This window comes from Lonchura striata, chromosome 5, assembly GCF_050655825.1.
Source record: "Lonchura striata isolate lonStrDom1 chromosome 5, ASM5065582v1, whole genome shotgun sequence".
NCBI classification, from domain to species: Eukaryota; Metazoa; Chordata; class Aves; order Passeriformes; family Estrildidae; genus Lonchura; species Lonchura striata.
The window spans coordinates 8,472,154-8,499,643 of NC_140707.1; the positions used below are offsets into that span (position 1 = coordinate 8,472,154).

The 27,490-nt window shown below is 38.2% G+C and overlaps 1 protein-coding gene across 1 annotated transcript in view; it reads right to left on the minus strand.

Moving 5' to 3' along the window:
- Positions 1-27,490, minus strand: part of LGR4 (leucine rich repeat containing G protein-coupled receptor 4) — a 71,504-nt gene that overhangs the window by 3,304 nt on the left and 40,710 nt on the right. The window contains exons 3-17 of the mRNA XM_021539047.4: positions 22,216-22,287; positions 20,695-20,766; positions 11,202-11,417; positions 10,492-10,563; positions 9,041-9,109; positions 8,411-8,482; positions 8,253-8,324; positions 7,536-7,604; positions 6,986-7,057; positions 5,823-5,888; positions 5,128-5,199; positions 4,245-4,316; positions 3,827-3,952; positions 2,563-2,684; positions 1,948-2,022 (exon numbers count right to left, since the gene is read on the minus strand). Coding sequence (XP_021394722.1) covers positions 1,948-2,022; positions 2,563-2,684; positions 3,827-3,952; positions 4,245-4,316; positions 5,128-5,199; positions 5,823-5,888; positions 6,986-7,057; positions 7,536-7,604; positions 8,253-8,324; positions 8,411-8,482; positions 9,041-9,109; positions 10,492-10,563; positions 11,202-11,417; positions 20,695-20,766; positions 22,216-22,287 — 1,319 coding nt within the window. The remainder of the gene's footprint in view (positions 1-1,947; positions 2,023-2,562; positions 2,685-3,826; positions 3,953-4,244; positions 4,317-5,127; positions 5,200-5,822; positions 5,889-6,985; positions 7,058-7,535; positions 7,605-8,252; positions 8,325-8,410; positions 8,483-9,040; positions 9,110-10,491; positions 10,564-11,201; positions 11,418-20,694; positions 20,767-22,215; positions 22,288-27,490) is intronic.

A 27,490-nucleotide genomic window follows, 5' to 3' on the forward strand; every position in this document is an offset into this window, starting at 1 on the left:
AGTGCAAAAATCTCCTGAGGCCTAAAGCAACTTCCAGAAATTAATGAACTGACAGTCAAAAAAAAAAAAAATTTTGTTTTTTTAAATGATCAAGCTTCATTTCTGGGCAGAAAATAATGAAGCCCACTGGATTATCAGAAAATCAGGAATACAACCCCTTTTTAGCAGGTATTCCCAAATAAAGCCTCAATGAAAAAATAATTACCTTTACAATACATTCGTGTGACACAACAATACCTGCTAAGCTGATCTACTTCAAAATAAAAACAACTTCCTGCTTACAAAATTTTAAAATGTCAGTTCAGTGCCTCCAAAAATTCAATTTAAAGCCATTTTTCTTCTTTTTAGACAAATAAAAGCCACCACCCTTTCCTGTCTTTCTCCCAACATCTAGTTGTTCTTTGAGTTAAGTTACCCTTCTCTCACACTGATATTCCCAGTCCGTGCTGGCAGGGGGCAAAAATTCATGCTTGGAAAGATATTTCAGCAAACTTGAGCTCCTTGAGCACCAGTGTTCAGCAATCCATTCTTCAGGCAAAGTGCAAAGTGGATCTATAGGCTGAGAAGTGATTCAGAACTGACATGGTGGGTGGAGTATCTATCTTATGACCAGATGGCAGCATGACATAGAAACTTACTAGTACGAGAGGCATGGGTGAAGAGCAAGGCAAACTGTGAACTTGTAGAGCAAGCTCTTTCTTTTAGACCTATTACAGCATTTCTGGCCTGGACAAAAAGAAAGAGCTAAACACTAAAAATTTAACCCATGTAACACACCATATCAGTTCTCATTCTGTAAACAGGAGATCAAAAGCAAATAAGCACCTTTAACAAATTAACTTTCAGATGATGTACAATTACATTAATATATTCGACTTTCTGAGTACAAGTTTTTTTGGCTGTGATCAAGAAATCCTTGTGATATTCTGGATATTAAAGCCAGAGCTAGCTGAAAGGATAAACAGATTTTCATAACATAAAATAGTAGTTAGGAGAAGAGAAAGAAGTAAGACTTGAACAACTCCTGCTCACTCAGGAGTAACTTCATTTGGAAGCACATTGCATATACATGTTCCTGTTTATGCAGACAAAAGAGGGTACAAGATGTAGGGAAAGAATCCTCTGGAGAGGCTGGGGCAAAGGCAGAAAGCAAGAGGCACCACAGCAAGTGCTCCAGGAGCTGAGTGGAAGGAAGGCTGTACAGAAATCGGCAGTTGGAGTAAGAGAAACAAAAGGGCAGAAAGGAAGCTGCCTAGAGTGAAAATATTCATTGCAAGATCAAAGACTTTCAACACTCCTGGACCGTTCAAGCCTGAGTTGGAGTAAATATGGTATGCCACTATGACTATTCACTGCACAAGTGTCTTGAGCAGTTTAAGATGCTACTGCCTACTCCAGTTATTTGTAACAGCCCTCTGCTCACAGTTAATGCAGCTACAGCAGGACTGGGGAAGAGATCGCATGGGTGCTCCTCCTTATCCTCTCTCCTGGAAAGACATCAAACTTCCTTAAAACCACCAGCGATAGACAGGAGTTTGAGTTAAGCTTTTAAAGCACAGGCTGAACTCGCACTGATACAGGTAAGCATTCACACAATCTGCTCCACAGACATCATCTTGGAAAAACAAGGCATAATTAGGAGGCAGTTCATTAGCAGACTCCAAATATAATCTTTACAGTCTTGATTATTTTGATTATGGAAAGAAATTTTGGTATTTTTCCTAGCATAGTTCTCTAATGAAGGGCTATGTGTCCAAAGCTGAGTCAGATCTTTCTGACTGCTCATCCAAAACAACACTGACATCAAGTTTTACTGAAAGAATTGGAGAATTTAATCTCCTGTGTACAGAATGATTACCAGGAATGAAAGATGTAATTCTGCACTCAACTCTTTGCATAACGCCATGCCTGAAGTTGAGTGTGGCTAAAGCACATTATAAGGTTTACCTGTTGCTGGTGTACAGTGAATAATAGTCTGTCCCAATTCATCATTTTTTGCATTTCTTAGAATATCTGCATTAGCTGTAAAAATGAAATACATATTAGTTGTAAGAAGAAAAATAAGTGAAATGGCAGTGAAGCTGCCTAGGATGGAAGTAGTTCACTGACACCTGAACCTTGTGACAAGTGAAATGGTTTGCATTCTGTCAGATGCCCAGTGCAGAAATTGCTGCTCGCAAAGCTTTGTAACACAGCAACATCTTTGATCACTGGGGAAAGATCTATGGAGCCTTAAGTAGTCAAGGGAAGGACAAGTCCTGTCTGAATAGAAAGGCTGAAACACTAAGAACAATAAAACCATGACAGAAGCAATACCTGCAGTTTGACATTTTTTTAAATTACTATTGTTTTTTCAGACAGGCAGGTCTTACATTGTCCAACGTATCTTTCACATGTTTAGCAGGAACATGGCACTGCTGATTTGTAAGCAATTGCTAATTGGTCTTTCAGAGACCTCCTCTGTATCCCTATAAAGACTCGTATTTTTCCTATAAAGGCAGCACATGGTTATTCTAGTCTGTTACAGAACAATACTGTTGGTTAAGTACATGAAACATTTACCTTTCTCATGATCCATCAAGGCACCTTGATCTTGGTGATTGGAATCTTCAGCATTGGAGCTTAGGTAAGAATCACATACCCAAAATGCACAGCACTGATAAGCATATGGTACAGAGAGTGACCTGAAATACAGGCAGAACAAGGAAGACCATTAAACTTTGTAACCAAAGTTAAGATTACCACCTATTAAAAATATTTAAGTAGCACACTTCCATGTTAAACTCAAATCTTCCTTTTCTCACAGTGGCTGATAAAACCTGTTTCAAATTGGATGAGGTATAACCATTTTTAATGAACTCTTGCACTGAGATAAAGGGCAGGTGATGTATACAAGTGAGAAGTAAAAAGATGTTATGATATTTAGCTCTCTACTATTCTTTCTAGTCCATATACAAACCAAACTCTCATCAGGGTTAGTTTGTGGCATTGCTGTCAAAATTAAACTGAAACTAATTAAGCAAGCTAATTAAAAAGTAACTGTTTTGTAAGAAAGTTAATTCCCAGATGACCACAACCTTGTATTACATCTTTCCTTCTCACTCATCATTATAAAGCATGAAAAATAAGATTTCTATTTTTTTGTGTGTTTGGCAGAAATGGTACATACTGTTATTCTGGCAGAGAAGTACATCTTCACACAGAGTTCTAAAAAAACCACATAAACAATAAGGGAATAGCAGACCAAAATCTATTTTTTTTTTTCACTCAGGACTTCAGTATTAACTATCCGGAATTCGCTTCTTGAAAATATTTAGGAAGAACATCAGACTGCTTCTTCTTAATGTACAGAAAGATCTTTGTAAAATGGAAAACAGTTCATCACTGTCTGATCCATCTCCCACAAAAATCAATTACAGGCTTCTATTTGAATTATTATTTTTATTCTTATCATTTGCCTCCAAGAAAATATACATAAAGCATGGTGATTATGTAATCAGACACCTGCCTGTCTGCTCCTGTTTTCCACACTGTGAAAGACATATGTGCTCAGTTCAGTAACAAATGGAAATCTACTCAAAGGACTACTCTCAAACCAGATGATATCTTGCCTGAAAAGTGGTGGAGAAGAAAAATTAAAAATCCCAAGAAATTGATCTGTAACTGGCTTCTACAGCAGAGCAGTCAGATGCCCTTTCTATAGACAGCAGTGAGATGCTGCAGGACTCAGCAAAGACCATTTGCCACAAGTACAGTACACACCAGCTCTATTTACCACACACTGCTGGGCACTGCAAGCACCCTGGGGTGTTCTTTACCAACATACCGCAGCCTGGCGAAGTTCTTGGCTGCCAAAGCTTCTTTCAGCTCAGAATTGCCTGTGAGTTTGAGCTGGTTCAGTCCACTCAATCCTTCAGCAGGAACTGAACTGAGCTCATTGAAACTCAGGTCTCTGGAATGGGAATATTAACACTGTGTTACAGAGTAAGTTTGAAGACTTTCTGGCACACATTTCATTAAAGCAGGGAAGAGCTTTATCATACGAGGCTGTGGTCTGGAAATGCCTAACAGTGCAGCAGGCACTCTAAAGATGTATCCCCTGCATGTATCCAGCTAGCAGGAGCCTTCCTGATTCACAGATATTGCACAAATGATGAACACATCACTTTTAAGCTAAAAGCATTTATTATCTCAGCAGTTTAATGCAAGAGAGAGGAGGTGACTGCACAGAAAAGCCTACTTACAGGTTAAGAAGAGCTCCAACAGTGATGAATGCTCCCTTGTGAATCTGATAGATTCGATTTCTACTGAGGTCCCTGCAATGAATGCCGAAGGAGATTATTTGGCAATTTCACCAAATCCAACAGCAACTGTACTGAGGAAAAAAGCTAAGGTGACAATTATATGATGCCTTTATCAGAAAAGGAGAACATATCCCCTCTTCCCATTCAGCCAGGTGCAATAGCAGCCAAATTCATTGGTAATGGAGCTGTATCCTGCTTCACCTCATCTCCCATTCCTGCTCCCTTTCCCTTTCTTTCTGACACTACAGCTCAAGCTGTCCTCCCAAGGCAGAGGCTGCCTCTGGCATCATCGAATCCCAGCAAGAAGGTGCCAGGATGACCACTTTGGTGACAACTGCATCTCATGCAGTGGGCACAGATGGGGGAAGACAAAAGAACAAGTGGAGGAGCATCTGCTTTTCTACATTTCAAGTCCAGCTTCACCATGAGTTATAACATTCTTCTTAAAATACCTGTCTAGTTCTGGATTGTTCTAACTTAATATAGCTAGAGTTGTAAGGGGAGAAGATAATTTTGTTCACTTATCTGCTTCTCCTAAGAAAAACAGATAGGATCTCTCCAACAAATACTATACAATAAAATAATATAGTTACAGTGCAAAAGACTGGACCAGTGAAAAAGCCTTGTTCTGTAGACTTCATATTTATAAAAATATTTTTATAGGCTAGAAAAATAAAATGGAGATTAGAAGGAACAGGGCTCAAACTGGCTGTTGGCCTTTTGCCATCAATCAAATTTGTAACACCAAACCCTGATATCAGTTAACAGGGGAATCAAAACCAGGATCTTATTTTACTCAGCATGCAGCTACATCTGCACTCACAGGACACGGAGGGAGGACAGTCCTTGAAAGGTATCCTCTGCAATTTCATGGATTTGATTATGCTGCAACGAACTGCAAAGGGAAGAAGCAGAAATAGAACCTTATTAGCTGACTTCAAACAAAGAGATAGCTTGGTGTCTGCTAATGCAGGGCTTTAGCCTTACCAGTGACAAGGTTTTACTCATTTCCCCTTGTAGACAGACTGACAAATGCATTGCATCAGCAATGTTCATATAACCATGGAGCACTTTCCTGGCAGCTCTTCCCAATCCCAATTCACAACTCATTTAATTTAGAAGAGACTAAATAAGTGTGGACTGAATTACTTTCAAGCTAAAAGTTACACTTTGTGAACACTGTAGAGTCATAGTGAAATTTAAAACAACTCTCCATTCTGCACGGAGTCTTTGGGCATATTCTAGGCATTCCATTTATATGCATAGCAATATTACTTTGCAGGATTAAGCTGTCTTTCATTACTTTTGTAACATAGGAATAATTAAGCATTAGTTAATTAAGGAAAGCATAAGTGGTTGAATTCTCTGTCCAGCACACTTCTCATATGAGATCACCATACTATCTCTGTCCTTCATTTTTAAAAATTAGGATCAAACAGGAAGCAAAAAAGTCTCTAGAGATGTGGACTCAGAATACTATGGAGTTTATAAAAATAAACAACACTTATTTCTACTTACATTTCTTCCAAGGTATGGCAGCCCTTAAAACTTGGGAGGTCCTTTATATTGTTATAAGATAAGTCCCTTCAAAACAGAGAATGGGAGAAGGGTGCTTAGTTAACTCCTTTCTACTTGAAACATCTCATCACTTGTAACTATTAAATAGATTGACAGAAAAATCATCCTATTAGTACCATTCTGCTGAGCAACCAAGTGTACTTTACAGAAAATCACAGAGGGAATCACAAGTGTGAATTCTACATATCTGTATACACGTACCCTAAACCCATTTAGGACATGCTCCCTGAATTGAGAGTTATAATCTAAAAATTTTATTCATAATCTGCTTTATTAGTTTAAACTAGGTAAATTGTATGTAAAGCATATAAATGCGGTGCCAATTTTGATTAGTGTGCTGGTAATTGCTTAAGCAAAGCTAGGAAAGCTCAGAATGTTCTGTGAAACAATGAAGAAAAAAATACTAGAAACAAGCAAACAATCTTAAAATTTCTATTTGAAAGGTAAATGGCTGTTTGAAAATAAATCCCACCTCATCATTTTTTCCTCCTGTTTTTCTTCTATCAAATAGAATGTGGTTTTTCTCCTCCCTTTTTCAGGACTTGCTTCTGTTCCACATTTTCCTGAGTGCATCTTTTGCAAACGTAGTTTGTCCCCATCCCCCTAATAGTTTCAGTTACCAGTTTGGGTTTTTTTTGCATTAATTTTAACACATGCTCCCTGCTTTTTATGTCTAGCCTTTGCATTGCTATCTTCTTCCTAATCCTCATCTCCATTTCTTTGGTTCCTCATGCTCTCTGCTCTGTTCCTGAACACAAGAAGTCAAAGCACTGTAAATAAACTCCTCTTTAACCTCTGACTGTAGCTAACTACAGTTCTGTTAACAATGAATGGTGGGTGAACAAATTTGAAGATTGATCTCTGCAGCACCTTACATATCTCTCTAACACAGGAAAAAAATGTAACATACCCCTATAAAGAGGACTCTGTTTAAGGAATGTAAGGCATTACATCAAATCGAAAAACAACCAAGAAACCACATTTCCAGCTTTGGTAGAACTTCTAGGATGAAAAATTCAAAGTAATACTTTGACTTTAAATAAGATTTAAGTTTCTTTCAAAACATTCTCATGCATGAAGAGAGGCACAATATGTATACTTACAAAGTTCGAAGCACCTTTTGCTCTTGGCATAAATTAACAGGAATACTGTTTATCTTGGTTCCTGTAAGAGTTCTGTGGGGAAAAAACACAACAAACCCACACATATAAATGCTTCTTTTCTTTATGACAGATGGCATAACAAGGATATATAAGAATAGAATGCTATCGGGGTGCTAGATTCATCCACCAAATTTTGTTTGTTTGGGTTTTTTGGTTTTCAGGTTGTTTTTTGTTTTGTTTTTGTGGGGGTTTTTTGTTGTTTTTTTTTGTTTGTTTGTTTGTTTGTTCTTTTAAGAGGACAATTTTTCTGTTTTTAATTTCTGGGAGAGTGAGTTAGTATCAGTGGCCTTTTTCATAGGCTTTTCTCAGTTTCCCCTACTAAAAAAACCCACTAAGTGTCACCCAGGTAACACAGTGAGGAAAACTGTACCATTACATTTACTGACAGGAAGAGAAGATATATGCAGTTTCTTTTCCAGATTCACTAATCATATTTCAATGACTTCACAAGAGGAAAACCCAGGAATTTATTTCTGCAGAAGACACTTACAAGCTCTCCAGATTTACGGTTCCTGTCAAATTAGGAAACCACTGCACCATGCTGGCACCTCGAATGACCCTAAAAAAATCCCCATGAAAATTAGGCGTGAACTACTATGAAATTGAATTGTGACATTCAGTCTTATAATCAGGTAGATATTTACACCAAGGAAACATTCTAATATTCTTACTGCTTTTAAATTTTATACTTGAATAATGTTGTCTTTTCACTACTTCCTGTGCTACTCATTTGCTTAACAAATTACTCCTCCATGAGCAAACAATTGGAATTCATCAAACTGCAAAGAATGCTACTAATACTAATGAAAAGTGCAGCTTGTAGTTCAAAGTCTCACTCCATTTTGCTTATTCATCAGCCCCAGAAGCGATATCTTTTAAGAGCATACATGCACTAACCTGCAAAACATTCTCACAATGTACATCCTTGCTCAAAAAACCACTAAGGACATATTGCAGATTGTTTAACTAAGAATCTGAGCACTTGGCCTTGGGTTATGTATCTTATGAAAGGTAATTAAAAAAAAGTTATAGAGCGTATTAAGTAGAGCTTCTTAAGAAACTAGATATTCCCAACAATAACAATATTTATTAAAACTTACTGAAAAAAATCCTCTAATGTAAGAGGGAGCCAGAAAATTTATTTTCAGTTCTTAGCCACAACATTTCATACCCATTTATTGTACAGTATTGTCAAGAAAGTACTTACAGGGAATGCAGATCTGACAGATTCTGAAATGCTGAGTTCCCCACAAAAGACAAAGGATTATCATACAAATGTCTGGTAAATGAAAAACATATTTCAGGGTTTGTTCTTACAGTCACTGTCTGCTAAAGGCTAAAAACAGATGGATGGAAATTACTTACATTGTTCTTAGAAGGGGGTTTCCTGCAAATGCACCATCAGGAATTATGGAAATGTAGTTACTGTGAAACCCCCTAAAAATATTAGCAAAGAAAAACCCAACATTTAAAACTATATTGCCAGCAGATTCAACCAGTAATCATTTTTATCATATCTGCTCAATTTCCAACCCTGCCATAACAAGGACTGCAATAGGACTAAGTCAATCTGCAGGAATAATTCTAATGATTTCTGTCTGCTGCACAGCAGCTAATGAAAATATTTCATTAGAAAGGAATTATTTTGATCTAACATAATGCTGTACTTTCACTTTTCTCACTCATCTCTTAAGAGGGGACAAGGAAAACATGCATCATCAAGGAGTACTTAACCTGGAGGCCAAAACCATCTCCTGATCCACATCTATGCTAGTGGTTCTCCTGCTTATTTAACTCCAAAATAATTTTCAACACATGCCCTCTCTAGATGATGATTATATTTTCTTTTAATTATAGCCTCACTTAGCATAACCTAACCTAATTTAGTCTCCTACACAATGAGAGAAGCACTCTTAAACCCAGGATTTTTTCCCCCTTTTTATTTAAGAAAAGGAGAATGAAAACTGGTAAAAAGGGAGAATAAGTAATACTTACAACTCCTTTAGACTTGGAAGTGCTTTTATGGCTTCAGGGAACTCTACCATGTTATTATAATTTAAATCCCTAGAAGAAACAAAGCAAGAACATGATAAAATTTTTAACAGTACCCTGAATTGTCAAAATAATTTTCGTTTAAGACAGTCCAATGAAAGAAAACAAAGAACACCTTTAGCTAGACCATAGAATGACTTCAACTTAGATTTCATCTTCTGATGTTTTTCATGCTTTATAACCAGCTAATAACTTAGGTAAGATATTTAATATCACCCAAAGAATTATTAATATTAAGTCAAATATTTCCTTACAGCAAAGCTTAGTCTTTTTCAATACCTCACAGATTTTTCTTCAACAGAATTTACACAGAAATGAACCATGATTTCAAAGATTAAAAAAAAATAGATACAAATGATTACTCCTGATGATCATCTTACTATGAATACCTTTTGTCAAGGTTTTATAAAACAAATAGTAAATAAGCCATTATATAAGGGCAGATCTTGCAGCAAAACCAATTATAAATACTGATGAGAGGCACAGAAAAACCTCATGACTTGGTGATTGGTAATTGGGATCTGTTGATTTCTCAGTTGTCATTATTCCAGCAGTGATGTCAGGACCTCTGCAGAAGGGATCCCTTTTAAATGGCAAAACCCATTTTCAGAATCCTGTATCAGCTGGTATCTATTTACCCAGCACATCATTGCTTAACTGAAGGTGAAAGAGATGAAGAAAGCAGCATTTCTGGACTCATCCAAGCTCCTCATTTTAACAGAGCTTGTCACTGGCTCACCCTTGCCCTCCTTAATTAGTTTCACTTATTTAGCATTCCCCAAAGCATAACAAAGGCACTGCTGAGGGATGTATCCTTTATTAGACATTCCCTGAATGAGCTGCAGGGAAATGGGAAATGTGACCCAAGCAGCTGAAAGCCAGTACTTGCCAGCAAAGCACTTGGGAGGTTCAGGATGAGGAACAGAGGAGCAACAGCCCCCTGAGATCCTCTCAGAAACATCCTATTGTCACCCAACAGTTTTAGCAAGGTATCCTGTGTATGTTCAACCCTACAGGAAATCTGAGAAACAAATATTTGTCCTTATCACTCATGGGGCCACTCAAACACTTGTGGTCTGTCCACCTGGCTCAGCAGAGTGATAAGCCAGAGTACACCAGTGAGACCAGGGCCAGGAACATTACAGTCACATCATCCAGCATGGCATTTCACCCAGGCTAGTATTTACCTGCTTCTCAACGTAGTTAATTTGTTTTGGTGGGGCAGGGCACTGATACCAGCCTTCAGTTGCAAAACTGAGCTGGACCTAAGTGTCAGTGGCGCAGTGCACACACATCTGATTTGCAAAACTTTCATCATGCCACTATGGCAACCTTGATTTAAGCTGAGAATGAGACAAATACTGACCACAAATTACTTTAAGAAACATACTTACAAGGTTTCAAGGTTGTCTAATCCATCAAAACAGTGTTTTCCTATAGTTTTTATTTTATTGTTATGAAGATGTCTGAAAAACCAAACAAAATCAAGTAAATGATTTCATATAAGTTAACAAAGTAGCAGATATTTCTATGAAATCAAGAGAGTTGAACAGTTTAGGAAAAAAACATTGCATGGGATGGATTACACAGAAGAATATCTTTCATTTCCAGACAGAATATTTCATCCTCATATGGAAAAAGAATAGACTGCTTGGCAGTTAAGACAACCTATTTTAAATCTTTAATCACTGTTAAGAAATGTGATAAAAATATAGCAAACACATAAATCAAACGTATTTTTCTTATTATTCCACAGAGATTTTTAAGATTACGAAGAGACAGGTTTCGGATAAAATAATTTTTTCTTCTTTTCGTATCTCTGAAAGCTTTCTCTGACAACCATTGTTTTGAAGTATTCATTATATAATGAGATGTCAGAAATCAAATCTCACTACCCACAGCCCATGTGGCTTTTTGTTTAGGAGAAAGTCTTTAGCAAACCTTCAGCAGGCTCTCTGATATACATGGTATCATCTCATGTTGGCAGTACAGGCTGTTCCTGTGCTAAAACATCACAAAATAACCATTGTGAGGGCCACTCTGGATTAACCAAAACTGTAACTGAGGAGAAAAGCAAAGTGCCCAATGAAACATGAACACTCACAGAACCACCAGGCTGGAAAGGTTGGTGAATGCATAGTCAGGAATGTGAGTTATTCTGTTGAGAGCCAGCGTCAAGGCCTGCAGGGAAGGGAGATTGCTGAGCGGAGAGATGGGAACTTCTGTCAAGCTGTTGTCATCCAGCCAAAGGTGCCGCAGCTGCAGCAGCCCCTCAAAGCTGTCCTCTGGAATGGCAGTGATGTGGTTAGCGTCTAAACGCCTGCATCGAAACAGAAAGAACCATGCAACAAGCTCACAAACTGCAGACCAGCAACAATACCAGCTGAAGTCCTACTGTTCATGAACATCTCTTTCCAAGCTTATGTGTCTTTCACTGAAATAATTCAATACTGCCAAGTTTGAAGTTTTATTGAAAGATGCATGAAAAGCCCTTTCAAAGCAAACGAAGAGCCCATAAAACAGTTTCATAATAAACTTCTTAAACATTTTTAATAAAACATTTGAATGAATTGATATGCTTATAATCAGCTAACCAAAATGAATTAATAATTTCATAAAGCATCTCCCAAAAAAACCCTAGCTTCTAATACAGCAACAAATCTTTAAAACAGTAGCTTGACAGCATATGTAAGACTGCAGAGGCATTTATTCATTTGAATGGATTGTCCTTACATCTCCTTTGTTGACAGCATTCTGTTGTATGCTTTGTTTTGTGGCACTGCTATACAGTAACAAAGCAGCTACTTTAGAGAATAAGATTATTAAAAGCTATTTGTGAACCAAGTCAGAGTTATGAGTTATCCCAACAAGCAAAACATCTCAACTAAAACTGATTTCTCTCTTGCCCCTGATCGTTTCTAAGGAACAAAATGCAAAATAGCATGTCAGCACTATTAACTATTGTACATCACTGGATTTACCATCATACTTTTTCCCTAAATAAATGCCAATTGCAAAATTAGCAACAGTAAGTGTCCTGACTCCAGCCACTATAGGGTTAATCTTTGCACTAACTAATAGGGGACAAGGGGACATATCTAGGAGAGGTTATTCAAGCAGAGGTTATTCAATATTCTGAGAAGAAGCAGAACTTTCCTAGTCCATGGACCTCAATGGGCCTGAGAAGGCACAGAGCTGTGGGCAATACTTGACAGCCCTCGGACCTAAAGGCTGTCTTCTCCAGGTCAGCACACAGCTGCACCACGCTGACTTCCCTGCAAACACAAGGACAGCGCCCTGCACAGCTGTGTGAAATGACTGCTGAACCAGCCATGGAGCCTTTTACAGGCACACAGAATACACACACCCTCCTCCCATCATAGGGATGCTCATTAAGATACAAATCAGCACAGCTCTGGAATTACTTGGCACTCTCCAGTTTCTAAAGCCATGATCAAATATGCTCTTGCTAGTCTAGCTGGGTTAGTTTCAGAAGTAATTTCCTCCAGCCCTTCATCCTGTCCTTCTGGGCAGGTGGTGTGGACCAAGTGACTTCACTGCATTTGTCCCAAGGCACAGTCACAGCAGATCTGGATCCCAACACTTAAAGGACATGCAGAATTCAAAGGGAGGAGACAACCCTGACTAAGAATTAAGGCAGAACACAAGCCTGATGACAAATTTAATATGCTTCATCTTTTTCCTTAAAACAGAGGTTTGCTGTTGTGATGCATGCAGTTTGCATATTTCAAATTATGATGAAAAAAAGTCTTAATCTGAATTTCCATGTAATAAAAAGTCAAAAAATACATCAAATTAAGCAACGAATATGCTATTACAAGTGGGCACTTACAAAACTGTCTGCAGTCAAAGTCCTCTCCTAAAATGAGTGAGCTGTCATTAGCTCTAAAGCTGTACATCAAAGAGTTAGTTCCTATGGTTCATATACTGGCATCCCCTCATCATTTGCCCATGGTATAACAGGTGTGTATGATATTCTGTCTGAATGCTCTTAGGTTGCATGGAGACTAGACCATCTCAGAGAAACTGAAGTCTGATGATAATAAAGGAGGAAAAAGAGGCTGGGAGGAGAGAGGAAAAAAGCCTGAGGCTCTGCTTCAGAAAAAAAAAAAAAAGGCAACAAGAAATTACCTGTCTTTCTTCTCTCCTAAATTTACACAGCTCCATGAAGATCAAATAATTATCTCCCAATGGAATAAACATATCCGAGTAGTCAAACTTCTCCCTGCCCCTTCCCTCCCCTTTTTTTCTGAGTTTTTTTTTTTTTTTTTGGTTGGAGGAAGGTGTTGGTTTGGGAGTTTTTTTAAGAGAAGCAGCATACTCAAGAGACAGGCCTCGATCATTGTTCCTATTCATCTAGTCCATCTGCACTTCCACTGGCACCTTGCTAATTCCATTTATTCTAGGAGACTTTGGGAAACAAAAGCACACAAGAAAGCCACACATTGTGCTCCTCCTCTCCCACCCTTAAAGGAGGAGGTGAACAGAGGGAGGATGGATGCACACAATGAGGGAGCTGAACTCAGCTGAACAGAGACAGGCGTAGAGATGATGTCGCAGCCTGAGTTTTCAGCTGGCTTTGCCAAACCCTCTGTCCCCCAGGACAGGAGGACTGAGCAGCCAAGTACCACACTTTAAACTGAGGACTCTCCACAGCCATCCCAGCTGTTGTGTTTATCTTCTCCAGCCCACAGCAGCAAAGGTGAGGGGGAAAGAACACCACCACCCATCCAGGGAGGTTTGGAAACGGAAAGAGGTATTTTTAAGTTATTTGGCCTCATCCACAATTTTTTTTGTCCTTTCATTTCTCCTAAGAGCCTAATAGACCATGGTTATTTTTCTTTATCTTCCAAACAGTCAAAGCTTATTCACATGATACTGAATGCACAAAACACAGCTGAAACATTCCTATTTAGTGTGAAATGCACATAACAAAGCAGTTAGTGAAACAACTGAAAAACAAACCTAAAATATTTGACAGGCTTCACAAAACACTAACAATTAAACACCACAACTTTTCTTTAAGGTAGATAGGGGAATATTCCCTAGCTCAAATATTTAACAAAGAACAAGCAGTATTCTTTGCTTGGACTGGACTTTGTACAAAGACTGTCTTTTTCCATTATTTTGTTAAAGATACAAGTATATTCTTCAAATTAGACCCTAATATTTCAGAAGTTACTTCAATTACAGCTTTCTTATAGGCACTGGCTTGTAAGAGACCCTTATATTTTAGTCTATAAATTAAGAATTCAGTTGTGGAGCTGTCATCTTCACTTTTATTCCTCTCATGTTCCCTCCTCGCACAAGCACCAACTCCAGAAGAAGAAAAGAGCAGGAGGATGATAGAAACCTAAACATACAGCAGCTCTTACATCAGTGTTTGATATATTGTTAAAACAGGACATAGCAAGCTCTTCAAACAATTGACTGTGCTTTAAGAAAACCAGAGCTAGTAAGAACACCTACCCCAATTAAAATGAATAGAAGCTCCAAATCTAACACACACATATAAATGAGATTTTACACACAAACGTACACACACTGCTTAGGGCAACTGCCATACAGCCTGCATCCTCCATAGGTAACACCTGAGAGGCCTCCAGGACCAGCCTCACCAGCTCTCATCTGTGACCACAGGCAGTCTTCTAGGCTTCAGCCACTAGGAAATTTTAACAGACTTGTACTAATAGCCTAATTAACAGCCTTGTACAGGAGGAGTTTACTGCTGATGTTAATAAAAGGCAAATCACTCCCAGCCCTTGTGTTAAACCACTTCTGCTCAATGGCAATCATTAAAAACATTGCCCTTTAAAGTGCTCCTTCAAAAACCACAAAGAAATCACTCCAGTAACAGTGGAGCAGGTTTTTAGTCTTGAAGTTGAGTGCCAGTAAGCCTGGTACCTGGGAAATCCTGTCACAGTGGGAGGCAGTAACCCATGTTAACAGAGGCACTTCAGAACACTGGAGAGCTTGCTCACTGAATCAAGCAGTGACTCTGCAGTATGTGTTGAGAAGAACAACACAAGGATTTGCTTTACTCAAAGACAAATTTACAGCAGCCCTCAGAAACTAATGATACATTCTGAAGCTGTTTCCATCACTAGTGCTGATGTGCCAGCACATCTCTTTCTTCACATCTGTTCAGATGGTACCAAGTCAAAGGTCACAGTTTGCTGCAAAGTACCCACAGAGGATTCAGCTAATTTTGCCTACATGCTATTTAACTTTCACCATCTCATTTAATTTTCTGATCAATCAATTTCTAAATATTTCCCTGATTTTATTTAAACTTGGCAATTCCTTAAGCAAGCCCAGACAGTTACAAAAAAAAAAAAAAAAAAACTACAATAATGCCAGAAATTCCTGAAGTTCACAATAAAACACAACTCACTTTCAAGGAAACCAGAACACCTTCTAAAGGTAAAGATGGTATAGTAAAATATGTGCAGTACACAAAGCAGTATATTTAAAGACTTTTCAGCACAATCAGATACGCTCAGAGCTCTTACACATTCGTAACTCTAAATATTCAAGGAAGAAATATATATTCAGTGTATTTAAGTCTGTATTTGTTTTGCAGGTTAAAGAGAAAATGTGTCAATTTCTTCCATTCCCATTCTGATTAATCCCATTTCTTAACAGAGACTAAATCTGAGGGCTGATGCCCTTTAAGCCCTTAATAACAGCAAAGCAGGAAACTAGAAAACCTCTGAAGACAAACCATTACAAGGTGCTTAGCTGAAAACACACCTGCCACAGTAAGGGGTGCATACTACATATAACACCATTTAAAGCTTCTTAGCTTTATCCAGTCATTGCTGTAGAGGAACACCTTCCACAGCCTCTCAGCCACTATTGTCCCTACAAACACGTCTTGTTCTTCCAAACTCTACAATCCAGAATCACAAAATTATCAACTGGAGCCCTCAAGCACTCTTTAAGAAGAAGACAGCAGAATTAGAACAGAACTACATAATTTTTGATATAAGATTATATTTGCATTGTTCTCTCCAAATTCAGGGATCTTCCCTTATGACACATTTTGCATTTACAGTTTATGTTACTGAAATTGTCAGCAACATGAACTATGGCTTAAAATTGGATAGTTTCATTACCAGCAGAATGTTTCTAGATTTGACTTTTTTAATAAATACAGATATTAACTTGATCTGTAGAAGGAACCCTTTCTAAAATACAAAAAAAACTGCAGCTGATGTGTGCTATAGCATATATTTTAAATATGTGCGAATTTATTTATAATCCCTTAAATTAAAATTAATTTATAAACAGACATATTAAAATTAATTTAGACTATTAAACACATTTCATATGTTTAATGTTATAAATTAAGACATATTTCAGTCATATTTCTATTTTTAAATATGACTGAAATATGCCTCCATTCTCTGTCCCCATGCTTCTACCATACATTTTTACCCTTCAAAGCATGCTTCTGCTCATTCCTTTCAGTTCTACATCAGGACCCCAGTCTTTCCCACCTGGGCCAAGATGATTCCCACTCCCAGAAAACATAACCCATCCCAGTTCAGCACATCCATACCTCCTGCCTTATCCTGCCTCAAGGCTGATCCAGCCTCCTAAGATAGGGAAGCAGACTGAAGAACTGGTTATGAACCTGATGAGAGCAGGTCAGGCTGTTCAAGGAACCAGAAGTGCCAGCATGCATTGCAGAAAATGCCTGCTGACCACAGGCATAGAGACACTCGCCTGTGCAGCTCAGGTGAACACCCACACACCAGGAGAGGCAGGAGCTAGCACAGCTCAGTATCATATGGCAGGATCCCAGATCCCACCACTAGGGAATCCGGCAGAACTGCTAAGATGCAGTGCTTTGAACCGCTGCTGCAGAATGCTCCAACATTCCCTGCATGGGGACAAGCGTGCACATGTGCTGGGAAAGCAGAACTACAATTATAATAAATTATACCTAAACACACTAGCAGCTATTGACAGGCTTTCAAAAGTCTCTTGGATTTGATGGCAAATGCACAGTGGCAATTAGGTTTGTGGGGTTTATTAGTCAAGTGGAATAAAGTTTTCCTTTGTTAAGCATCTGAAAGTCTTTGTTTAAATAGTGTAATTCCAGTATTTGTCACACCCTGGGGATTGTACAAGAATATTCCTACGTAGCTGGGTTTCTGTGGTCAATCAGAGCAACCCTCAAGACTACTGCAGTATACAGACACATTTTACAGATCCCCAGATTCTGGGCCAAAGCTCAGAATAAATACAAAATAAGTCATCACAGTCAAATATGCCAAGGCACTTAGAGAGGGACTTTCGTCAGTGGCTTTCCAGCAGTTCCCAGGAAGCAGCTCCAGCACTGTGCTGCTTCACCTCCTGCTCTCTGTGTGACCCTGGGACTGCCCACTAACCTCACCAACACCATCTCCAGACCTAAAACACCTCTTCATTGGCCTCGTAGTAACAAAAGCATGTTGCTGGTGCTTTGCAGTAACCAAAATGCATCAAGTCTATTGTTTACATTCGTGAAGCTCTTTGTCAGGTTTTTCAGCTACTAAAAGAGGCACAAGCTGGACAACCAGTGGCTTCCCCCTCGGCAGAGCTATCCCACAGCCACACCTATCACAGTATTTTGCAATGTGAGTACACATCCTGCCACATAAACTTTTCTGGGGTGCTACACAGCAAGCTTCCACTCAGTACAACTCCTTAATTTTTCTGTATTTCACCTCCATACAAAGAATCCTGTTCCAACTCTCTTCTGGAGGCCAGAGCTGGGAAAAAATATTCAATGCAAAGAGAAAATAAAGAGTTGTCATTCAATATCCTGAACCAGGTTGGCTACTCACCAGCTGTAATATAAAGACTACAGACCATGAAGCTCCTGTAACCATCTCCTTTATTTCCACCCAGGTATGTTTAGTGAGTTCGTTAATACATACCACACTGTGACAACTGCCTTCCTAGGAAGCTAAAAGCTGGAGCACATTAAGACAGAAAACACTTGTAAAGGTGTTTCAAATGAAATGATTATCAATATACTATAAAGTTTTTTGAGGAAGTAGTTTGTGCCTTTCACCAACAAAAAGATACCCCTGAACCATACTTCAGAACAAACTGGGAAATTGCCAAAAGAGGGACAGTTCAGTAATGTTTAAAGCTGTAGGTTTGGCATGGAGATCATATAAAAGAGTAGAAACAGGCTTTTCTAACATATATTTTGCAATGAATTATTTGTTTTAAAAGAAGCTTCCAGCAATTTGGGAGTTTTGAATTAACAAAAATTCCTTAGGGAGGGGAATAAATCACTTTTTCCCTTATTTTTTAATACAATAAAGCAGCATACTGACACTTATGTTTCCAAGTTCACCACAAAATTCAGAGGACCACTCTTCCATTCCTTTGCGAGAAGGTGCTATTTGCATTATTAGGGGATATACATAATCAGTGTAATTACGCATAAGTAATGCTAACAAAGTTTTCCTGAAATTCATTAAAATCACAGGAATGCATTCTGGTGAAGTAAACAAATTGCATAGAAAAAATGCTTTTCATCTCTCACTACACTTGTCTCAAAATCCAATTTATTCTCAAATTCCCATCCATTCTAACAAATTACAAGCCAAAGGCTGAGCCGCATCAGTGAATGGAAGAAAAAAGGCCAAGATAAAATCCTCCTGAGCTTCAGATGAGCCCAGCTGGTTAGAGCATGGTGCTACTAACACCAAGATCATGGCTCCAGTCCTTGTGTAACTCATTTATTCATTAACTAAACTCCCTGAGCATTCACTAGAGAGCTGGATCCAGTGATCCTTCCAGCTCAGAACTGTCTGTGCCTCTGATACCAGTGACTTCCAGGCTCAACTTGCACCATATTTCCAATGGTTATTTGGAAATCTCAATTTGCTTTTCCTCAGAAAAAGAAACAACAAGCAGCTTGCTGCTATTACTTATTAACCCAATTTCCTCCTTTTTCATCATCCTAAAATTTATATAGTTTATCATTTGCCCTTGAATAATGAAGCTCCTAGAAAGGGAAATCTCACCACATTTGAAATTGTTACTATTATATCATAATTGTAAGGATGTTTTGGTCAAGTGATTATAATGATTACATTATAAAATCTTACACAATTATCCTACTATTTTGTTTGAAACCAAAATGCTTGCTTTTCAAAAAATAGCCCTAACAGAGTCATCTTCCTAAAAATATTTTAAAAAGTATGAATTTTTTAAAAAGAGAGAAAATGACTGAATTTATACTTTTATTTTTCTCTCTTAAATTTTCTTCTTTCCCTTTTGCTCATAAAATTGTCATCAAATTACCATCTCCAGTAACTGGAGATTTACTATTTTAAACTTTAATTAGAGAACAAACATTACTGTAAGTATGTATAGAAAAAAGAATGTTCACTACAAATGAAATGGATGATTTGTAGACAAACATTTTTACTAAAGCAGTTTCTCTTTTTGCCATCAAAGAAATGCTGGAAGCTAAGAAGAAGATTTGTTTTGTTTTAAATTATGACTAAAGGTTTATTCTTATCATGCAATTTGAAGGTCTTTTATTACAATGCATAGTATTTGCACCAAGACCAAGGTATTTTCTCTTCTATGCATATGTTAAAACAAGAGTGAAATGTGGACACTGAAATCCATGCTTAATGGAATATTCAAACAGCTGCAACAAGTAGGGCCAAGATCCAAGCTTAAGGAATGCAGAAAACCACCTTTGCAAAAGTCATGCAACAATTTGCAAATCTGTTTTGCAAAACTAAGTGGTTTGTTTTTGTTTTGTTTTTTTTTTTTTTTTTTTTAATCTGTAATATGAAAGAAACAGGGTCTTGGGCCACAAACCTGAGCTTTGGCACAGACAGAATAGGTAATTTACACTCTCTCTTCCCCTCCCTCTCTCTCTGGAGGTAAGTGGGAAGGAGGAAATATTTTGCAGCCTCTCCCACCTCCTCCTCCTCACAGTGATAGGCATCTACCACCTAGAGAGATGTAATTAACTATTAAGGTCTGATTAAGATGCTTTATAAAACATAATAAGCCATGAGCTAGTACAAGCACATACGAAATACCTTATATTGCAACTGGCAAGGATGGCTGAGATATCCATAACTGTCTGTGAGATTGCAACACCTCCCCAAAACCAGTACTATGCATGCCTCAAGTAATACTTCTTCCCAGAAATCCCTTTTCCTGCTCTGGATACAAAAGACTTGGGCATCATTCATTTTTGCACAACATTAAAGAATTACTTAAATAGCTCAGGATGTGCAAGAGGGTTTAGAGTTTAACTACACCACCACTGCATTCACATAGCAATCTTGTAACTGGTGCCGGAGTTTTGAAAGAGTTTGCATTTGGGTCACTCCACCAAAGATGACAAATAAAATTCCTCACGAATTTTAATTGTGAAACTTTGTTCCAGTTGCAATTGCACTTTCAGAAACTCCAGGTACATTATTACACATACATCATTATAGCTCATAACTCTGTAGAATGAAGCAAAAGCGTACAGAGTGACTGAAAGTGGAACTTGGAGAACAATCCCAAACCAATAGCAAAGTCAGGGAACTTACAAGGACTGCAAGCCGCTCAATCCTCTGATGGCCTCATTAGGTACAGTCTTCAGCTGATTGTTCTGGAGGGTTCTGTAAAAATCGACTGTGTTAGTAAAGTAGAATTGGACAATCATCTTTATCAAAGGCAGAGGTAACAGAAAAGCCCACAGTCATGTTATGGTTTCCCAGATTTCTAGTGTCTGTAAATGTACATAGAATTCTCAAGACCAGATGCCCAAAGGCAACAATGAAGCAATGGTCTATTTTGGATTTATTGACAACTCGTTCATTAACAGAATTAATTTGTAGAGAACAAGCTGTGATACAATATGCTGAAATTCCCTTGGGAAATCACTGAAGAGGTTAAACAACTTAACACTAGGACACATTTGCTACAAGAGATGATATTTTATTGTTTTCTTGTGGAATTATCTTACACATGCTAGAAAACACACAAACCTCTAATTTTTCCTGAAGTCACATCAATACACAATGCATTAATCTAATTTAAAAAGTGTGCTCACAACAAAGCACCACCGGGCCAAGCTGAATATTGTTGTGAGTTTCTTCAAAATTGTCTTATAGGACAATGTATGTCATGTGAGTTCTTTTATAAAGAAAATGTAAACAACCTCATAAAAACTTACTCAGTTTTTGCACATACTGGGGTAAAAATTCAAGCACACAACTGCTGATTAAGACCCACGTCCCACATTTTTCCAAGAATTGCTAGAATTTCAGGCACCTCCAGTGTTAGTGTTGCAATGGATATTTCTTCAACAGCTTTGACACTTTGCATTCAATTTACAAAATATCATATTAAATAGTATTGCAAATGGGCAATACTCCCTAATCTGTATCATGGTAATAGTGTCTGTGTCTTTTCCTTTAAAACTTCAAGGTCTGCTTTTTTTTTTTTTTTTTTTTAATATTTCTTTAATTAACTACCTATTACCCTACTAGCATTTGGAAGTATTTACATCATCAGAAATGCTACAGCTTTCAGAGTTTGTTAAAACCTTAAACAACAGAAAGATTTTTTTATCCTTGACTATGGAAAAAAACTGCCATAAAAATTCTTATCTCAGAAAGAAAAACAGAAGGTTTCTTTTAACAGTAAGCCATTTTCACCTGGAGAAACACCAAACTATAGCATTTTTTTCTACTGCCAGCAGGGAGTAGTTCAGTGTACTGAATCTCTAAGAAAGAGTACTACTTGATAATGTCAGGTACCTGTCAGAGTATGCTGAAGGGGTGGAAAACTATAAAAGCTTACATGTTCTTTTTAGGATTTTTCCTCTAATTCTTCTGCTACAAGATACACTTCAGAAACAAATAAGAGTTCTAATAAAATGCAGTAATTATAGTTTAGTCAAGTTCATCACTATCATCTTAACCACATCCAGCAGGCGTTGTAAAGAAAAAATAGTAGGAGAGATATACTTTAGGAAGACAGAGGGCAAAAAATTAGTAAACAGTCTGGCTATGCACTATGAAAGCATAGACCAAGCTATGAAGCTCTAAAACCCAATTACTTACAGAACTTTGAGTTCTTTCAACCCAGACAAGGCCTTTGGATGGATAAAAGTAAGGTCATTGCCAGCCAGTCGCCTGGAAAAAAATTGCAATAATAATTTCAGTGACAAAATACAGTACTTCTACAACCATCTAACAAGGAAAAACACTGCAGTATCAATTCTTGCAAGCAATTACGCATTTTGCATTCAATTACGCTACATTCACAGTCTTCCAAGTTTGTAACAGTTATTTTACTTATAGCACATTTTTAACAATGAGGATGCATTACTCAGCCTTGTGGGTATTCTTTTGCAAATGTGCTAGATAAAGCACACCCTAGAATGATGAAGAACCTAGAATGATGGTACTGGGTTTGAAAGCGCATTTACCAACACAATCCTCTGGTTTTCAGCATTGCTCCACTGAAACATGCTCTGGTACCCACTTTTAATCTATGCAGTAGTTTCTAAAGAAAAATGAAGTTTAATAAAAACAGATGCTAGATGCTACAGCAAAGCAGCAGAAGTCTCTGTGAGAATCCCAAACATGAAAACAATATTCACAAGCCATTGGTATGTTCACCCAGTGCTGACAATTGACAGGACACCTATTGATATGACCAAGACATAATAGTGGCAATATTTCATCTTGTTGCTCAGCTATTTGGAGGAACTTTTCAAGAAAGGAAATTCTTTTGGGGCAGGGAGAAACTGAACAGGATTCTCAGCCATATATTCTCTCTCAGAATGTGGCTGGTTTCAAATCTGGTCATTAACACCAAGTAAATTATGAAAATCACCGTGACAGTAAAAGTAATCAAGATGGGAGATGCTGCAGAATGCAAAGCAGGAAAGCAGAAACAGCAGCCAAAAAGCTCCTTCCGAACAGCTTGTTCCCCCTTCCCCCACTCTTTTTCCTTTCTTCAATGTTTTACCTCTCCCCTGCCCAGATCTGCAGTCCAGCCTTGCTGCAGGCTTCTAATAGATGTATTTTATCAAGGGTAAAGACAATAATGCAAAACGCTTGGTAATCCATAACTGACATAAGATGCAGAAGTTTCAGCCAAAGTATTTGGTTTTAGACTTGGGTTTCATATCCAAGCTAAGCAAAAGCAATATTGGACAAGGTTGTGCAATGAAATTTCGCATGGATATGCTATGTACAATCCAATAAGTGTTAATAATTAAAAAACAATCAATGTGCTTTAACAAAGGTCACAGAATATCAAAATCCACCTCTGCTGTTACAAGGCACTGTAAAGCAAGCCAGACACAGTAAAGGGAAAATACTATTTCAAAGAGGCAAACAAAGGAAATAAGAGGAACACCTAAAGGATCAGCTTGCCAGAACATAGCAATATTATTACATTTTTATCTCCTTCTCTAACTACATAATAGAGATTACCAAAATTATTAATGCTTACATAAATCTGCTTGCAACAGAATTTGTGACTTAATAAAATGCTGTCTGATAGAGAGGATGCTAGTTATCTTTATTAAATCAATTTCTCAAATACAGATGGTTATATTTATAAACAAAGGGAGAAGGGGACGAGAACACCTTCGTGAACAAGAAGGTGACAGCAGAAGATCCTACTTGTCCTTACAAAACTCTGTTACTCTTGCTTGTTAAGGGAGATTTTGGGTTCTAGTCCTGGTATTTTCACACACTCCCCAAATGACATCACTACAAGCATGTTTTTAAAAAAAACACATCTGCTGACTGCTGAGAAAAGTTTGTCTGCATGCTTGAGTATAATAAAACAGCTCTGAAATGAGAATAAAAATAATAAGAATCTATATATGCTTATTCTTGAAATCTCCTGTCTGCAAGCAACCTCGGAATTTCTCAGCCAGGGCATGATTTTTCAAGTACTTTGAATTTTTAACATTAATGGAAGCTTCCATATGTCAACTAAGCATTTCCCTAAAATTCACTTTGTTGTCCGTAGCTGTCCAAATCAACTTGATTAACTTTATCTGGGGGGATGTGGAGGGAGGTTTGCAATATTTCATGTCTGTCTAACAATTTCTTAAGAAGTTCACTGTAAACAGAAAGAAGTACTGATGAAACATGCTGGGTCTCTACAGCAGTCAGTAATCTGTAAAACGCTTTATGTTAAGATGTGTTTGAAACAGCATAATACAAATCCTTAAACAAAATTCAACTGAGGCTGTAGCACCTAATCATTCTGCATGCAAACACTGCTATGATTACACATTACACAACTCAAGGAGTGGCAGCCCTGGTAACTGTGTCAGGCAGCTCTGGCTTTAGCTCTGCCAAAGTTCCCCATTAATCTGCTGTGTGTGAGGCTTGTCAGGCATCTGCTCCCTCTCCAAAGAGATTGGAGATTGTTACTTTAGCTTTAGAAAAGATGAACTAAATGCAGCTGAATAGTCTTTCTCAACCTGAATGGCACTAACAACAACCGAGAGAGCACTAGAAACAAATGACAGTTGAACCAGAGCAAGACTTGTCTGACTGCAGCTAGCAGGACTTCACTTTCCCCAAGGCAAATCCTGCTTCTTCAACCTTTTTCCAGCCAAGCAACAGAAAAACCCTAACCTTGTGATCAATTACATTTCCATTTCTCCACTATCTGGCAGTGTTCCAGGCTTTACTCATCAGTTTGCCAAATACACGTTTATCATTCACATCCTAGCCTTGGGGAGCTGCTCATGAGGAGGTTCCAAGTGCAGCTCCCAAGCAGGCAAAGATCAGTACATCACATACTGCTCTCAACACATTTCCCATGCAGCAGCTGGAAGGATGGAAATGTTTATCTTTACATAACCAGGTCCGTTTTAAAGAGACAATTGAAAAACTAATAGCGTAGAGCATAGCACACATACAGCATCATTAATTAAGACGTCATTGAAATAATCCAATCAGGTTTTCCACGTTACCTTCTTTCTGCAAGCCTTAAAAATATTTATTATTAAATAATTTTAAAGTATTTCTGTTTTTTCTGTCTTTCACACACATGGTAAATGGGCTAAGGGAAACCACAGTTTTACCAAGGCCAAAACTCTAGCACAACAGAAGACAGAACTCTGATATCCTTGCAGCAAGACTCAGTATCCTGCTTGAGAGCAGTCTAGGAAATTCCTGCTCTATAGTGGGACAATTCCACATTGTTAAAAAGCAGCACCTTAAGGCAGCCCCACATTTACACTATCAAGGGCTGAGTACCTATCCTTCCCTCATTCTGATTAGAAATGGTTACAGGGACCTAGTCTGAAATTCACCTGTTGCCACTGAATCACAGTACATCAGCATTAATTAGAGTTCTTTGTCCAAAAGGCAGTGGGCTGCAAAACAGATTCACCCACAAAGACAGTAAAAAACTGAATTAAACAGACAACTGTAAAGTGTCCTGCCATGCTATAGGGCCACAAAAAAAAATTTATTTGCTATCTTTTACTTCTCAAGGCACAGACACAGCAGCAGGCATCATGTGAAGTGTGATGTAAATGTGCAGCACACTGACCGTAAGTTTTTCTGCTGACTCTATCCTGGCTCCCCTCGTTTGGAGACTCTGCCAAAGACTGCAGTTATCTGGACTTAGTGCATCTGAGTTAAACCCTTGGAGGTTTCTCAAGTGGATTCACAGCTGTAATGTATGGCCACGCTATGTATCTTTCTTGTAACTTCTTAGCATTGAATGTTGCAGTCTTGTATTTTTACTTTAAAAATAAATATTGAGTGTTTTAATGGTAAATTGCAACAAATTCAAATTTACAGAGTCAATTTCAGCATAGTAGGATAACAGAACAGGACACATGGAGAACAAAATCCTTCTGCTAGCCTGTCATACAGAGGTGAGCAATATCCTTTAATCATTATTTCAGTGAATTATCTCCAGATGTGGAAACCACCTTGTTATTACAGACATCAGGATGCAATGCAGCTGAAGACTAGCCTTTCAAGGTGTCTCATTCCCCGAGTTCACACCAAGCACTGAGCTGCAGCTAATATGGTTTTCCCTCCTTCGGGAAATTAAAACTTTTGCAATTATGAGTCTAGCAACACAGCTGCATGTTAACCAAACCAAGTTAATAACTGGTGGCTCCAAAAGTCACAGAGGGTGTTCCAAGGATACATTTTTGCCTGTAACAATTAAAAGCATCACTCTTATTATAACAGCACGCAATTAAACTTCTTGGAAACCTCTCTCCTTGTCTTGCCTCCCAGATGGCAGTGAACCCTAGGATATTGAGCAAACAGTTGCATCTCCTTCTGTCCATCTGAAGGTCTTATGCTCATACAGAAAACGTTTTCACTGTGTATTTTAGGTTGTTTTTTCTTTTCCTCTTGGTAGTATGCTCCTAACCTTTTGTCTATATTGTCTCTGAGAAAAATGTAATGGCTACACAGAAAAAATTCAAAGAGTGACACAGACTGCAATCCCGATATAACACCTGACTCATTACTTTTACTTTACATTAGCTGCTTTGTGGTAAGAGCCAAGACTCCTATTTTAAGGTTTAGTCAAGCCTGAGCCTTCCATACCCATCACTGTTCCTCTGTCTGGCCAACATCTATTTTTAGCTATCCAGCTTTTACCTATTTTCATCCCACTGGAAAACATTGCACTGCTTCTCCTCCTGTACTTTCACAAATTCTACTTTTCGTGCTGTCTTACATTGAGCTATTCTGCTATCTTTACATGCCTGTCCCTAACTTCCACTTTTTCTGGGTTCTCTGTGTTTTCCAAATACAAACTTGAATTTTACTTTAAGTTACAAGAGAAGTAATCTTTGCAAATGCCTCATAGATAAATTAACCCAGGATGCCCAGCAAGTGTTTCCTCCAACATGAAAGAGGTTCAGTCTCCATCTGCGCCAAAATAGCAGTCACTTTGGACAGAAGTTTTTCTTAACAGATGATGCCTATTTATGTGCTACAATTTAATAACCAAGGTTGAAAGATCTACAGGAGAGGTGCAGTCATTTGCAGGAAAATGCAGGGTTTTGCTGCATGCCTTGTGCAGGGGTGGGTGCCCTTCCTGGTGAGGGAACACCTCTGCAGACAGCTCCTACCCCAGATGGGCAGCTGCGGAAGGGAGGAGCTGGGAAATGGAAGCTGGGTCTTCAGACTAAACCTGGCTTTGCTTATCTGGAGTAGCAAACAGCCCCTTTGGGACTTCTGCAGCTGCAGCCTGCTGCATTGCTGGGAAGCCAGTCTATTGCCTCCAGGTTACTCCAAATGCCTCCACATCGATTTAACAAAACTGAATGGAGACTTTAATTCACTGCTGCTAATGGAAAATGTATTTGTCTCCTTTTCTTTC